The sequence below is a fragment of the Leptinotarsa decemlineata genome, unplaced genomic scaffold, assembly GCF_025532065.1.
Source record: "Leptinotarsa decemlineata unplaced genomic scaffold, Ldec_3_MD MMD2_P_RNA_scaffold_2, whole genome shotgun sequence".
Classification (NCBI taxonomy): Eukaryota; Metazoa; Arthropoda; class Insecta; order Coleoptera; family Chrysomelidae; genus Leptinotarsa; species Leptinotarsa decemlineata.
In genome coordinates, this window is record NW_027412529.1 from 17,238,335 (window position 1) to 17,255,059 (window position 16,725).

At 32.5% G+C, this 16,725-nt stretch overlaps 1 protein-coding gene across 2 annotated transcripts in view; it reads left to right on the plus strand.

Annotated features, from left to right (window-relative positions):
- The first annotated feature begins 12,257 nt into the window (after window positions 1–12,257).
- LOC111506746 (sodium-independent sulfate anion transporter) overlaps window positions 12,258–16,725 on the plus strand; it is a 212,693-nt gene continuing 208,225 nt past the window's right edge. For both annotated transcript variants that reach the window (XM_074184501.1, XM_074184506.1), the window contains exon 1: window positions 12,258–12,521. In XM_074184501.1, coding sequence (XP_074040602.1) covers window positions 12,520–12,521 — 2 coding nt within the window. In that variant the 5' untranslated portion in view covers window positions 12,258–12,519. The remainder of the gene's footprint in view (window positions 12,522–16,725) is intronic.

The following is a 16,725-nucleotide window of genomic DNA, read 5'->3' on the forward strand; positions in this document are numbered from 1 at the left end:
TTGTCATAACTTTGTTAACAATCAATATTTTTTCATGAAATTTCGATCACATCTATTTAGAGGCACTCTGAATCCAGTGGCGTAGAGATTTCTTCAATAAAAAAATCGCTAAAAAAAAATTCCGATTTTCGACCAAGATAAAATATCGTAGCCCTGAAACTTTAATGAACATTTCAAATTTTGTCCCATGGTAGACCTTTAAGTACTTGACATTAAAAAAAAATATTGAAATCGATTTACAACTTACAACGAATTTTAAAATTTATAGGCCAATTATTTATACCTTTTATCCCATTATATATGCCATCGGAGATTGGGAAAAAATGTGTTAGTTACCAATTGAATAACTTTTTGAAAAATGGTGATGAATTTTTTTTTCTACGGGACTCGATTCATTCAAGTGTTAAAAAGATACTAGATTTTTTTCAAATTTTTAAAATGACATTCTATGTTATAAAAAAATTATTCCTTCTGGTAAACTCTCTAGCGGCAGCGCGCTTATGCAGCTGCACGGAACCCTATTTTCAACGTCAAATTAAAATTATAAATAACGGAGATAGTTTCGAGAGTCGGGACTTTTTCATCGGAAATTGTCTCCTTTTTAACGAGCTTTTTTCAAAATTGCTCAAGTAATAATATTTCTTGAGTTATTAACAGAAAACTAAATACCATCTTATTTTGTTCATAACAACTGCAATTTTTCAACTGCACCAATATCCGTCAAAAACATTTTTCTAGAGCTTTCATGAGCTATCGCTCATTCGAAGTGTCAGTCCATCAACCTACAGTGTAGAGAGTTGAGACTGACCTGAACGGATTGTTCTTTTAGATGATTTCACAAAATTTTCAATAACATTATCAATTTTAAGAAAACTTATTGGGAAGTATCCCCTGTAACTACTTTTGAAGTATCATCTGCTTACACGAGCAACCTAGCTTTGGATAAATTCAAGCAAGTCATTCATGTACAAGAGAAAAACAAGAGGTCCGGGTATACTCCTTTGTGCGGTCCCTAAATCAATTTTTTCGACCTTGGAAAGTTCTGTTCCAATTTCAATATAACTATTTTGATTTCTCATGAACGAAATTGCCAATCATTCAACCCGCTTCGAATACCCAAAGTGTGTATTGGGCAAAGGCAAGGGATGTGTCGAAAAATATTATATTATATTTATTTTTATATTATATATATATATATATATATATATATATATATATATATATATATATATATATATATATATATATATATATATATATATATATATATATATATATATTATATATATATATATATATATATATATTATTGAATAACGAAATTAGTTAGCTCCCTAACTATATTATTAAAGCGGAGCTCTTGGACGGTAGGTTGCACTATATCATTTACTTGAACTATACCTACGAGTACTATTTAACAAGCATTGCGCCGCACCTTAAAACACACGTTCTGTGAAGTTTGTTCGGGCTAGTCGACACGTGCGGCGCCACGAGTGCCGCGGATGAAACGAACGTGAAACTGTATGTCTTGAAGGCGCGTGTAAGTGAGAAAAGAATACTGCTATTTCAAACATGATTCTTTTGCATGTTGTTGAAAGCAAGTCATTTGGTACGTTGATGAAACATCAAAACCCAGCAATAATCCAATGTTAGTAGTGTTACTCAAGTGCCCCTGTCAGACAGAATTGTGTCGGACAGAGATTTGTTTTACACATTATATGTAACTTGACGTGATGTAAAGTGATGTATTGAAATACGAGTTTTCTGAAAGAACATGCATATTGCGAATCTGACCAGTCGACTGCTGCTCAAAGAAAAAAACCGTGAATCCAAAGAAACACAATAATCAACCGAATGTGACAGAAATTCTAGTTTGTCATTATAACAAGAATTTTATGAAAAATTGCTGGTTTAAGAGAAAGAAGGGCAATGTTCAAAACCGAACTGCTTTCATTAGGACGGACTAGCAAATAATGATACAGCCTCTATATAACTAGATAAATTGTATTCAGATTCTGGTGCAAGCGATCACGCGAGGAAAAAAAATAGTGGTTTACAGATTTTGCTGAGTTTTTGGAGCATAAGTTAAAATAGGTGACGATTCCTATATGAATGCTTTAAAAGGACAAATCAATATATCCAGGAATCGATGGTATCCGTTCAGAAACTTCAAATCTAATAGGATGAATTAGGATTCCTTAATATACAGGTTAGCTAACTTAAAATATAATAGAATCAACAAAATGTATATAAATAATACAACTTGATATACATACATAATTTGAACTGAACAAAAAGGAATTTTTCAATTTCCATCATGAATCGCTCTTGAAAATCTTTAATGATAGAGTAGATTTAATTAAATTAGGTAAATCATTGAATTCAAAAAATAAACTGCTCATACTATTTCTTGCATTTGTTGTATTTATATGAATGTGACTGTTGTGCCTAGTAGAATGGTGATGAATGTCCTCATTGAAAGTTATTAATGATAGCAAGTATGGTGGGGTCATTTTATTTAATATTTCATAAATGAAAACCATGGAACAATAGAATAATCTTTTGGATACTGAGAGCTACTGTAGAGCAGATAGCATGGTAGAAATTGATGTATAGGTACCTATTACATTTTAAAATTATTCTCATTCCTCGATTTTGTAGTTTTTGTATTTGTTCCACTTTTTTCAAATTGAAAAAGAATAAAATAGATGAACACTAGTCAAAATGGGGTTGAATAATTGATTTATATACCATAATTTTTGTATCTGTTGATAAGTTATTGGCGATTCTTGACGAAAAATCTAATTTTTTTGCAATCTTTTTTTCAATATATTTGAAGTGGTGGTCGAGTGATAAGCGATTATCAAGTTGAAATCCCCAATACTTCACTGATGTTACTATTTCTATACATTCGTCTTTATAGATATTTTTCTACTTTCTCTAGAACTGTATTCATTCTGCCAACAGTTTCTTCTAAATTTACTCCAGTACAGGCCAATAAGGTATCATCTGCAAATAAGTTGATGAATTCACAGTCTGTAAATAATTGTATTCAGATATAAAATCAATAATAGGTGACCAAGCACATTATCTTGTGATACTCCTGTTTGATTTGTTATATATGATGAGAAATAATCGTTCACACGTACTCTCTGTTTCCTATTTGATAAATAATTACTTATCCATTCATAAACCATCCCCTCAAGTCCATATCTTCTCAGCTTCTGAAGCAAAATATCGTTTCAAAGGCTCTTTTGAAATCTAAAAAGACAGCTACAACATATTTACCATTATCTGTTTCATTAGTAAATTTAGTTAATGATAACTGTAGTTTCACAAGAATATTTTTTTTCGAAATCCAGATTGATTGATAAACATGATTTGATTTTTGTCAATAAACTTTAATAATTGATTATATTCTGCTATTTCTAAAACCTTCTCTATTGGCGGTAAGGTATTAATAGGTCTAAATTCACCTTCTTTTATAGTGTTTATCCAGGCAATTCATTGCCTGGATAAACAGCCAATCACGGAAAAAATCCACCAGTCTATTGACTTGAAAAATGTTTATTACTAGATAGAATGTCCCTTTGAGAGTAAAAGTGTACTCATAATATATTTTAATGTAATCTTCATCGATTGTCTTAATATATGTCTTAATATATGTGACTATAAATGGCGTGAGTATGTGTGTGTGACTGTGTGGACTGTGTTACTGTGTTTATATGCAATAATTTGTTGTATCATTCACGTATTGATATTCTGAAATAAATATTATCATTATTATTATATAATTATTATATTGAAGTTTTCAATGAAGAAGAATCGCTGTCTTTCACAATATATGAAGTACTATGCACCCAAATTGAAATGTAACCTATTTTCATCACAAACTGTTTTGGAGAAAAATTATACAACAGAGTCCGATGCAACAAAATACTAGTTTATAATAAATGCTTTTATTGAAAGGTTACTCAGTACAAGAGATACTAATCTAACCTAACAAATGGCAAAATTCAACGTCTGCGCATGATAAATTAAGGCAGAAATTGCTCTTCCATCCAACCATCTGCTATCGGCAGAAAAAAAAAGAAATAGGTTATTCGAAATGGTTTTTGAATTGAATAAGACGAGGGGGAAAAACACGCCAACATAATCAATACTTCTGCCAGCTTGAAATTGTGGCACGAAAAACTTGGTCAATAAAAAACATGTTGAAAAGATTTTGCAGGAACCGATAACAAAAGAACTCAAAGAACATCCAATTGATGTGAGAAGTATATCAAAGTCAAGAGAAGGAGGACAAATTGTCATTGAAAATAACAACATCAAAGAGGAACTAGAAGAGAATGCAGTCAATGTGAAAAGTCTATCTATGCCAGGATAAGGACAGAATGGCGAAGAGAATAACGACACCGAATGTGAAAATAATGCCAGCGGAAATGAATACATGCAGTTGAGAAATTTTGGACGCTGGGTGACGTTTAAGACCTAATAAAAATTGAAGATGTCATTCACAATAACGACTAAAGGTTGGCTATTGATGAAGAATATATTTCTTCAATGAAAAGATAGAAAACTTTCGTTATGTTAATAGGAAAAATCGAACATTTTTGAAGGGGAATGATTTCTTCGTTTGCATGACTGATGCGTATGTATTTCAAAGAAACTTGCCGAGCAAGATCACTATCACCTTCTATGTTGGCGATGGTTTAGTAATAAGAGTCAATTTGACAGGTAATAGTATTTTGTTGCAGAAAAAGCACGACGAATTCAAAATTGTGTTTGGGAAAACCGATGTCTATTTAGGCATAAACATTATTCGACATGGAAATTCCTTATTCAACAATCAAAAACAATATGTACAAAAATTATTGGAAAAATTCCATATGCAAAATTCTAATTATGTTGGGTCTCCTGGAGATATCATCAAAAAGTCTGGAGAAGCTATCGATCAACCCCTTAGGGAAGTTATTGGATATGTGATTCATCTTTCAGATGTAACTCACTATATGAGTAGATTAATGAAAAATTCAAAAATTTGCCATTGAAATAGAAGTCTGTTTAAAATATGTCTGTTTTTTCCGTTAAACACCTGTCGCCCCCCATACGAACGACAACTCTCAGAAGTTGAGAAACTTGTGCAAGCTAAGGACTAACGAAGTTTTACCTTTTAACGTGTGATTCCTAACACGTATACTAGTATACGTGTTCAATTCTAGTATAGTAGAATTGAATTGATTATTCGTTACTTCAAAGGTTTCCTCAACTATAGATATACTTTGGTAGGACTGATGAGTTCAAAGCACACAATGATGCAGTTTCTGCCGAATACATGATTTCTAGAAAGTCTTCAAGTGGATATTTTATAACTTATTCCGGAGAAGTCATTATTTGGAGATCTGAAAAACAGTCAACTGAGGCAGATTCAACGACAGGAGCAGAATATAGGAATATTTTGGTTGATCCACAAGCAGATGAACTTAAAATGATTACTGGACGTATGCTTTCATTACTGTTGATAACAATATACTGGGCGACAACAAAATCATTGTACATGGCGCCATTCAATTGTTCATGAAGTAAGAATTTGAATATTTAGAAATATTTATTTTCTTAATATGTATCTCTTCTCTCAGTCTTACTTTGATATCTGTTCGAGTATTGGTACATGGGATGTTTCTTTCCCGTTTGGGGCTTCATTCACGAGATGGAGCTGTTACTAATTAACAATATTTTCCTTAGACGAAGGTTTCACACATGGATTCAAGCCGTGTTGGAGTCAATCGAGTCCCAGGCGCACTGTTGTATGGGTTGAATCTTTCCTGCGCTGATGGGAAGTAATACTACGAAACCGAGACTAACCTATGTGGGGTATCTTGCATGAATGTCCGTCATATATAATTGTCGAATATGTTCAGCATGGTATTACCCAGGAAAGTACTTGCTTTTTGGCAGCATTTACCGAAACCTACTGTGTCGGTACCTTGGGAGAGATGAATGTTTCGATTTCAAAATATTAATTTTCTTGTACGTAGGTATTTATTTCTTCTCGATTCAATCGTCAGATTCATTTTGATAAAAGATATACATCATCAAAGACAATATTTTCAATGATAAAATACTATAGAACCATATAGAACCCTACATATTTTAGACCACTTGATAGAATATGAAATTTTCTTTCTGAAGATATAACACATTTTGCCATTTTCATCCAAAATGCTGAGGTAACAGACATTTTTTTCAAAACCAATATGGCGGCACTATGTTCCCACCCATAGTAATATTGTAAAACATCTCGAAGACGGAATGAATCTGGCCGACACTAACCGACCGACACTAACGAAGCCGTTAACCATGTTCCAGATATGCTGATATAAAAACCAGATTGGGCATAATGAATATCGTTTAGGAGAAATGATGATGCAAATTCGACTCACTAATGGTAGTGGTTTGAAATTGTAATGGTTTTGGTATTCAATTATTGGAAAATAAATCTCACTTTGATTATTTCATACGAAATGTATCAAATAACAATTTCAACAGTAACTTTGTACTGTACAATGCGTATAATACATTAAATTTTGACGAGTATGAATAACATCTAGAAGATAAAATAATTCATGTCATTTAAATGATTTTTGTATTTTGAGGTATCAGTGTCAATCGGGATCAAATCGAGAGATGCAAGATACTCAGTAAAATGTTTGTAATAATCGCCAACTAAATCAGGCTCTAAGACAAATACTACCACTGGGCAAGTTCATTAACATTTTAGTAGTTCTAGAACTATATTGACCATAAGCTCGGAGAAATAATGAACAATCGAATATATAATTTTACACAGACCAATAAAAATATTTCAGTTCAATATTGGATAGATTTTAATACTAATGGAAGTAAGGTAAGCATCCTCAGTGAAATTGTAAGATACGTAACTTCACATAGAAAACATTTAGCTTTGAAAACTGTAAAAATTACTCAATCATTACAGTTTGTCCAATGTAACCAAGAAACAGATACATCTGATTTAGGTGACAATTCTAAGTATTACATCGGCTAGTTTACCTTCTGTAGCAGATTCTGTTTCTTTTTTGGAGATTCAAAACTTCCAAAGCATGACAATCTAGCTAAGTTATTGTCTACTCCTATTTCTATCCTAAAACATACAAGATTTATCTTTCCTGTTCTTAAATGTTCAATCCCTGAGAAAAAAATGCTCCAAACTTCTGATTTCATTAGATAATTTGTCATTTCCCGATATAGTGATACTTGTCCGAACATTGGCTAAAGATAGATGAAATAATAGCCTTATCAGGCAAGCATGGCGAATCCAGCAAAATTACAAAAAAAATACATCAATTTGATCGGTTTCAAATATTTTGTTGCTGATACTCAAGGTGTATTTGAGTGCCCTTCTGGTGAGCAACAAACTTCAAACACTTTTCATTCCAAAGAAAAGCAGTTTCAAGTTAGCAAGAATGAGGAAAATGGAAAAAAAAATTAAAAATCGGCCGATCGGTTTCAACTATTTTGTTGCTGATACTCATGGTGAGTTCACTCTTGGTGAGCAACAAATTTAGAACATCTTCAATTCCAGGAAACCAGTTTCAAGGTAGCAAAATCATAAAAAATAAAAAAAAATATTCAACAATTTTTCGCTATATCCAAGGTTTAGCAACTTAATAGCAACCACTTCTGTAAAGATCAAAGGAAAAGTATATAATTTATTGAGTTACCTTGCCACCTTTATATCACGATAGCCTTATTTGCGATTTCTAGGGATCGGCAAGAGCAACAAAATCGTTATTTTGGCAACTAATTAGCAACTAATTAGCTACAAATTGATGTATTTTTTTTGCTGGATTATCCATGCTAGCCTGACAGGGCTTGAAATAGTTTATATTCCAAACTATACTATTAGATCCAAATTCTGTAGAACGTCCTCTCCACATCGAGGAACTATTATTTTAGTAAAAGAGTCTATACAGGATCAAATCAACTCAATTGCAGTAGATAAATTCAATCATTTTCGTGAAGAGAAAGTCAATTAATTTTTGATAACTTACTCTTCAAAAATGAATATTCACATACTGTATTTTTACAGATCACCTTTTAGTGATTCTTTTCAATTACTCAACGGACTGGAATCTATTCTCTCTGAATTACCTTCAAAAGCAAAAATTATTTTAACTGGAATAAAATTCAAAAGCAACACAGTTTTTAATTAATTTATTGCGAACATATAACTTGGAAATGCACCTGAAATCTCCTACACGTGTGTCTCAATTTACCAAATCCACCATGGATTATTTTTGTGCAAATTCAGACTCCGAGCTAATTTCTTGTGATGCTCTTTCTACTGGCATCCGCATCTGGCGATGCATTGAATTTATTGGAGCCTCTGGAGACACCCTACATTTTGTTTTGTAAGAGAGAGGACATTGTTAGATCAAGATCTTCAGATGTTGTGGTGCTGCAGGTTTTTCCGGGTTTTCATGCAGCTGAAAAACAAATGCGCCACTGAAATCAATGAAGTCGGGATCGCCAATTAATTTTCATTGTTGTTTTTATTTTATTTTTATCGTTGTTTTAATAAAATAAAGTTAAATAAATTAATTTATATATTTGATAAAAGCTTTCCGGTTCAGAAAATCAATTTTAGACACAAAAATTGGTTGACAAGAGGTATAAGGGTTTCGGCAAAAAAACATGAGGGTATTACATTATTTGAGAAAATTTACATCTGCTCCATTTTTTCTTAATTACTTCCTACGCTATCGCACCATTCACAGAAATGTAGTTAAACTAGCCGAAAGCAAATATTATAAAAGTAGAATGGATAAAGCTACGAATAAATAAAAAAAACTTGGTGTATCATTAATGAACTTACTGGCAAGAGACACAAAAAATGTGTAGACATTCCGTTTTCTCCTACTGTACTTAATGACTTCTATTGCTCTATTGCGGACGACTTGACAAAAATATAAAAGCAGCCAGTGACCCCTTAGACTATGTGAATATTGAAGTTACGTACACCTTTATATTATATGATACAAATATTACCGAACTGTATGAAACATTATTTTCCATTAAAAATGAAAACTCAACAGGCTCAGATGAAATATCTATAAAAATCCTAGAAAATATTTCGATAAGAATACTCGATATATTAGTTGGTCTTATAAATAATTCATTTAGAGAAGGAATCTTTACAGTTTTTTTGAAGAAGTCGATTGTGTTAGCACTGCCAAAGGGAGAAGTCATCAATAGACCATAAAGTCTTCGTCCAATTTCTCTTATCTCTGCAATGGCTGAATTGATAGAAAAATCAGTCAAAACAAGACTCCTTTGCTTTCTGAATGAAAACAAAATAATAATTGATTGCCAGTTTGGTTTTCAAAAGCAAAAAACACTTTCGATGCCATATTTTCATTTCCTTACAATGTTTATTCCAACATAAATGACAAAGAAACAGTGGCTGCGGTCTTCTGTGATATAACCAAAGCATTTGATTGCATGAATCATAAAATTATTTTACGGAAACTCATTAGATACGGTATAACTGGAATAAGTCTTAAGAGGTTTGAGTCATACTCAGCAGATCGCACCCAGATGGCCAAAACCACTTCATACTCAAATGAAGGTAAAATTACTTGCGACGTCCCACAAGGTTCGGTACTGGGCCCACTTTTATACTTAATTTACAATAATGACCTATCGTCTATAAACATCCAAAGAAAATTTACTTTATTTGCTAATGATACTACAATTTTATGGCATGCTCCTAACAACCATACATTGTATGAAGTTATTGAGAATGACATCACGAAAGTGAAAGACTATTTTGACTCAAATCTCTTGAGCTTGAATTCATCAAAAACAAAAGTAGTGTCCTATCGTTGCCAGATTCCAGCCGTACATCTAAATAATATTCAAATTGACAACGTAACAACTTCTAAATTCATTGGCTTGTTCATTGACACTAAATTTAAAATTCAACAAACATGTAGATACTTTGAATTCGAAGCTCTCCTCTGGATGTTATGCAATACGAGTAACTGCATTTGAGCTCGGATCTGCAGAAGCTAGAGTTTATCATCCCTTTTTGAATCCCATCTTCATTATGGTATTTGCTTTTGGGGTGTGTGTTCTACCACATGCCTTCAATTAGCATTACTAATACAAAAACGTGCAATACGATGCATATGCAAAGCCAAGCCTAGGGACTGTTGTCGGCCTCTTTTTGCCTCTAACAGAATCCTAACTGTGGTCTTCTTATTTATATATGAGACAATCTGCCTTCTCTTCAAAAATAGGGTATTGTTTAACAACTTGGACCCGCCAATGTATCAACCAGGCAAAGATTCAGCTTTAAATTACCGCTGCCTTCTTCTACCCTACTTAAAGATTCAATTATTTACAACGGTCTCAAAATGTTCAATCACCTTCCTCAAGCTATAAGAACCTTATGAGTGAGACCTTATTATAGCTTAGCTGAATTCTACGATGATAATTTTAATTGAGAAGACTAACTATAATATCTACGGTATTCTATTGATTTGATTCATAGTTTAAATTGATTTATTTAATTTTATTAACCATGTTCTTATTTCCTGAACGTTTGTTATTATTGACATGTCTGTTATGTGGTTCATGTCTTTTTTCAGTTCATGTCATCACTTACTTTTAGTGATTTTACTTTTGTGATACTTTTGTGATTTCATGTATATGTTATTTATATTTCGCACAAGGCTTTGTCAATAAGAATTAATTATTCAGACAATAAAGTATATTTGAATTGAATTGAATTGGATTGAATTGAATTGGATTGGATTGAATTGGATTGAATTGGATTGAATTGGATTGAATTGGATTGAATTGGATTGAATTGGATTGAATTGGATTGAATTGGATTGAATTGGATTGAATTGGATTGAATTGGATTGAATTGGATTGAATTGGATTGAATTGGATTGAATTGGATTGAATTGGATTGAATTGGATTGAATTGGATTGAATTGGATTGAATTGAATTGGATTGAATTGAATTGAATTGAATTGAATTGAATTGAATTGAATTGAATTGAATTGAATTGAATTGAATTGAATTGAATTGAATTGAATTGAATTGAATTGAATTGAATTGAATTGAATTGAATTGAATTGAATTGAATTGAATTGAATTGAATTGAATTGAATTGAATTGAATTGAATTGAATTGAATTGAATTGAATTGAATTGAATTGAATTGAATTGAATTGAATTGAATTGAATTGAATTGAATTGAATTGAATTGAATTGAATTGAATTGAATTGAATTGAATTGAATTGAATTGAATTGAATTGAATTGAATTGAATTGAATTGAATTGAATTGAATTGAATTGAATTGAATTGAATTGAATTGAATTGAATTGAATTGAATTGAATTGAATTGAATTGAATTGAATTGAATTGAATTGAATTGAATTGAATTGAATTGAATTGAATGAATTGAATTGAATTGAATTGAATTGAATTGAATTGAATTGAATTGAATTGAATTGAATTGAATTGAATTGAATTGAACTGAACTGAACTGAACTGAACTGAACTGAACTGAATTGAATTGAATTGAATTGAATTGAATTGAATTGAATTGAATTGAATTGAATTGTGTGTCGATACATGCAAAATGTAGTGTAAGAGCCCATCCCTCTAATGTCAAATATTTCTCATAATTTCCTGAGCAAAATATTGAAGAAAGTATTCTCAACTCTGTTACTGCGAAATTTTGCGAAAAATCCCAGTAACGCGCACCACTTTAAATATGTTCCGATAATTTGAGGATTTATAATTTCGTCCTGAACTATATAAAATCCATGAACCTTCTTATTGATAGTTGAAAAGATAGAAACTTCCAAATGAGCTATCTCACGCGCTCTCTTCTACTTAAAGATGTTTGTCACTCCAAGGGTTTGTTGAATGAGGTATAAACTATCATTTCAGTTTAAAACATTTCCTGTGTTTCAGGCATTTTCGATAATATTTAATGGTTGGATTATAAATGATAAGGCGATGAAGAAAAAACTAAACAACTATTGACAATTAATTTTCAGATATCGACCTTTATATCAAAAACCTGAGAGTCTTCAAAGCGCATGTCTTAGAGTGAGTTGCGGAGAAAAGCATTCTCCCTATTTTTTACATTGCCGAACTTTGGTGTCTCACCTTCATCCATTTCCAGCCAAATTCATATGAGTAGTAGTGTAGTTAGTACCACGATACCTGACTATAAAAACAATTGGATGTCGATTTAACAGAAGTTGTGGAAATCAGTTCAGTTTGTCGTCGAACATTGAGGCGCGAACGTTGATAAAAGTGAACGTAAATATTCGCAATATCAACTCCATAATTATGTAGTATTCTTTACTATTTAAGATTTCATCCGTTTGGCGAATCTACCAAAAAAGTATCTCGTTTTCGGCGATAATAACAGTGTGTCATTTCTACTGGGGAAATTAAGAGATTCTCGATGTGAGTAACTGTCAAACATAGTTTTCCCTAGCGATTGATTTATTTTATTGGAAGTCTTCATTTTAGATTCACAGGTATTTTTCAGAGGACGGAGATTATTATTGCTTGCATTTTTTCCACTGAATACAACAGATTCGCAATATCTGACTGTGTGAAAAATATTATGAATAATTTTAAATTTTTTAAGTGAAAAATCTAGAAGTTTTAAGAACTGAATAAAATTTCATTTTTCATTAATGATAATGTTTATTTTCTAGAGCTCTTTGCCATCGCCATTGAATTTTTACAGTCATATTACATAATTTAATTGGTTTTTTAAATTGGGCGCAAATAAAAGTAACTCAGCAGTACAAAATAGGTAACTATCAGCAAAAATGATTGTTTGATTCCATAACACTAGTTCAATCAAAAACATGTTTTGAATAACATTGACATCGAAACAATATTCTCGCTGAAGGTTGCGCTCACCAAATTGTCATTCTCAGAAATGAGTTATAACAAAACAAATATACATTCTATACTCAATATAGTACAAGTTCATAACCTCCAAGTACCTTGTTGAGAACGATATCATGCCATTTGTAATTTTCCCATTTAACATGTCGCCCTAATTCCATAATTTCCAATTCCAAGAAGTCATATTGCTTTTAATACCTTACTTGAGCGGAATTTTCTCAAATGAATAGAAAATTTTCAGTGCCCATAAGAAAGGTAATCCGTGGAACATGGTTTGAAAGTTGAAAATGAATGTCTCGAATTGAACGTCCCTCAAATCGACACTTTTATATAAAAAAGTAACTAGTTTTAGAAAAAACGTTCTAGATTTGTTATAATACATTTATTCTTCCAAGCTGATTTGTTTCTTGTTAACCTGATGAAAAAATAAATCATATACTCGTACTTTATAATTATCTTCATATTTTACATTTCCTCATATTCATTTTCTGAAGACAATACAGAAGTTCCAATTTCATTTTATGTAATATTTGTGAATGGATATAAGAATAATACCTAGTATAGATTTGATTCATCATTATTATCATCACTGCAATCTGGTTTCCCAGGATTTTCCTTCTAACTTATTTTTCATGAGAAAAAAAATGCATTCAAATCGGTTATCAGTATTCCAGTTCATGTTACATCGCAAATTAGTTCACAGTTTGCTACTGAAAAAATGCAAAAAAATATTAAGTATACAGTGTTTCTCTCAGAGACACAGGAATTTGGTGGTCACTTCGCTGTTAGAACAGTGGGCATGCAACAGTGGGAGATGCTAATGTGAGATTCACGTTACAAATAGTGCAAGTAAACGATATAGTGCAACCTACCTTTCAACAGCTCCCCTTCAAAAATATAGTTAGGGAGCTAACTAATTTCGTTATTCAATAATCATTTCTGATTATATAAGAATCGCAATAACTATATAATATATGTATAATAAAAATATAAATAATAATAAATATATAATGAATATTTCGTTTTTATAGGTGAGTGGGAAAGTAGAGATGCAAGTAACAGAGTGACTTTTTTAATCCTTTTCTGCCAGTCTTCTTCGGTAATATCAGATACTTCTTCTTTAACTAGCTCTATTACCTTCTTACCAAATTTTGGAAAATTATTTTTACGCCTGATGCTTTGTTTCAATTTTTTCCATATCAACTCGATGGGGTTGAAAACACAAAAATACGGGGGAAGTCTCAGTATGGTGTGTCCATACTTTTCAGCAATACTCTCAAGAGCACACACTTTTTCAAATGTTTTTGTCTGTAAAACTTCAAGTAGTTGGTTTTTGGTATAGTAATCTTCTAAATACAAATTGTTATCCATTGAAAAACTTTGTATTTCATCTTTCCTCGAATTTTTATTCGGTACTTTGATGAGCTGCCACGAATAGTAGGAAGCGTTGTAAAGGACTATTACACTATCCGCATCCAAATTTGGAAGCAATGTGTTTTCAAACGATTCCTCGAAAATATCAGCTTCCATCTTTTTATGATAGGCATGCCAGTGATATGACAGTCCTCAAGTTTTCTTTCACATAATTTCAAAGAATTCGGAACCCATCCGTAGCTTCCTCCGCAAAGCACAATGATTAGTCGCGATCCCTTGTCTAGAGGCATGTTAGGCGTACACATTCTTGAACCATCAGTCTATCCTTTCGTAACTGAGTCGTGAGTATCATACCAAATTCCGTCCAAATAGAAAATTTGTTCTTGTCTATATTAAGTTATTTGTTCTAAGTATTTGTTACGCAATTCCACTATTCTTCCACTTTCCAAAACTGCTTGACATTTATTTAATATTTAAAATATAAATCCTAGTTTCTTTATTTAATTCTGAAGAGTTTCGTCACAGCAGCTCACGTTATGGCAGGAAGTATTCAATTTCTTCCTTATGATTTCAGTTGTAGAAATATCATTGCTTTTGTAACAGTCGTACATTGTTTTTTAAGTGATTTTATCAGATAAGCATCTAAATGTTTCAGTAATCCTGTATCACATCGCATCTTGCGTTAACGTTTGTTTTTGACTATTTTACGTACAGTTTCCCTCGAAACCAAACTTGAGATGTAGATTCTTATTTACATTGAAACATACTCTCTGTGTTTCAGTATTCGAATGCATCCGAATCTTATTCACTGGTATCTCTTTTTCGCATTGTTCATCATCGTTATTGGAATCACTACACACTCGTTATTACTATTAGTACTTGTCCAAGGACGCCACATTTGGAACAGATAACAAAAATCTTGAGTAATAAAACGATCAGTTCCTGAACTGAACACAACGGCGATAACCACCCCCGCATTCCCGATTTCTATTCGTCACCGTAACATGCCTTTATATTTGATTTTATGACTCTTCAGTCAATCATAAAACTCGGTTAGTGAAAAGTATCCAATACGAACCGCCAATTCTTCAGTCCACGTGGACTATTTCACTGCCGGTTCATTTCTATATATTGGTTTTTTTGGCCTTTGAGAGTGCCGACAACTATAAGTGTGCACACTACCATTTACTTCGACTACACATCATACGAGGATATTAGCGCGTTTTTGTTTTCGAATAAATAGGTGTGAGCTGGAAATGTGTTTCCATATCATTGACGCGTTGAAATCACTTGGTCTCTTTGGTCCATCCTATAGTTCCACATGATTTTGCACTTCTTTCAGCTTTGTCATTAATTTTTGGCAGCAGTTTTGTCCATGTCATGTCATTGCCACAGTTATAACAATAACTGAAACCTGAAACATCAGGGTTTGCGCTAATTTTGCTTTCCTTTCTAGTTCATCAACTAATACATTGCCTTATATTCCTAAATGCGATCAAATCTACAGAAAATATGTCAAAGACAAACCGCTACGGGATCCGATGAAGAGCCGTGTAATCGGGGATATATTAAGACACTTATTTAAGAGTGAGTCTCCAGATGGTGATTGGCTCCCACATCTCAGAAAGCGACATTACTTGGTCCATCAACGGAATCAATCGGTATGCAGCTGGCCTGGACAATTTCCCCAATACTTATATGGTTCTGTTCGATATTAGACCCGACAATCAAAAAGCCAAGAGAACCATCATCCCTGAAAACAAAGACTCACTCTCTGTCAATAACTGGTGGCTCATCACAATCTCCCCGATCCTATCGAAGGTCCTCCACAATATCCTGCGATCTTGTGGGTGGGCTTGCACCTGTGTATCAGAGAGGTTTCTCGGAAATCGACAGGGTCTCCCTGCTCTTGTCTAAGGATAGGGTCCTCTCACTTCCAGCTATCATGACTTTCTTCTTCGATTTATGAACATGTGGAAACTTTCATCAATATATACGTACAGGGTGGGTTAACAAGATTCCCTCGGTCCATTGCTATCAGAGGAGACAATTTTTTGAACTGCTCAATTTTTTTTTGCAGTCATATCGATGAATACTATCTTTCAAACTTATTCTCTCGCATACTGGGTATGCGAGAGAATAAGTTTGAAAGATTGTATAACCAAAGATAGTATAACCAAAGTTATATTTTTTAAATAGAACACCCAGTATATGAATACGTCATTCGATTCCATATTGTTATAGCTTTCTAAGAAATTTATGTTTTCGAATTTTCATTGCCAAGTTATTCCAGAAAAACCTATTTTACAGACATTATTTTTTTAATTCACCATCCGCATGTCTACATGCATTAGGTGAATTTTTTACTGGATAG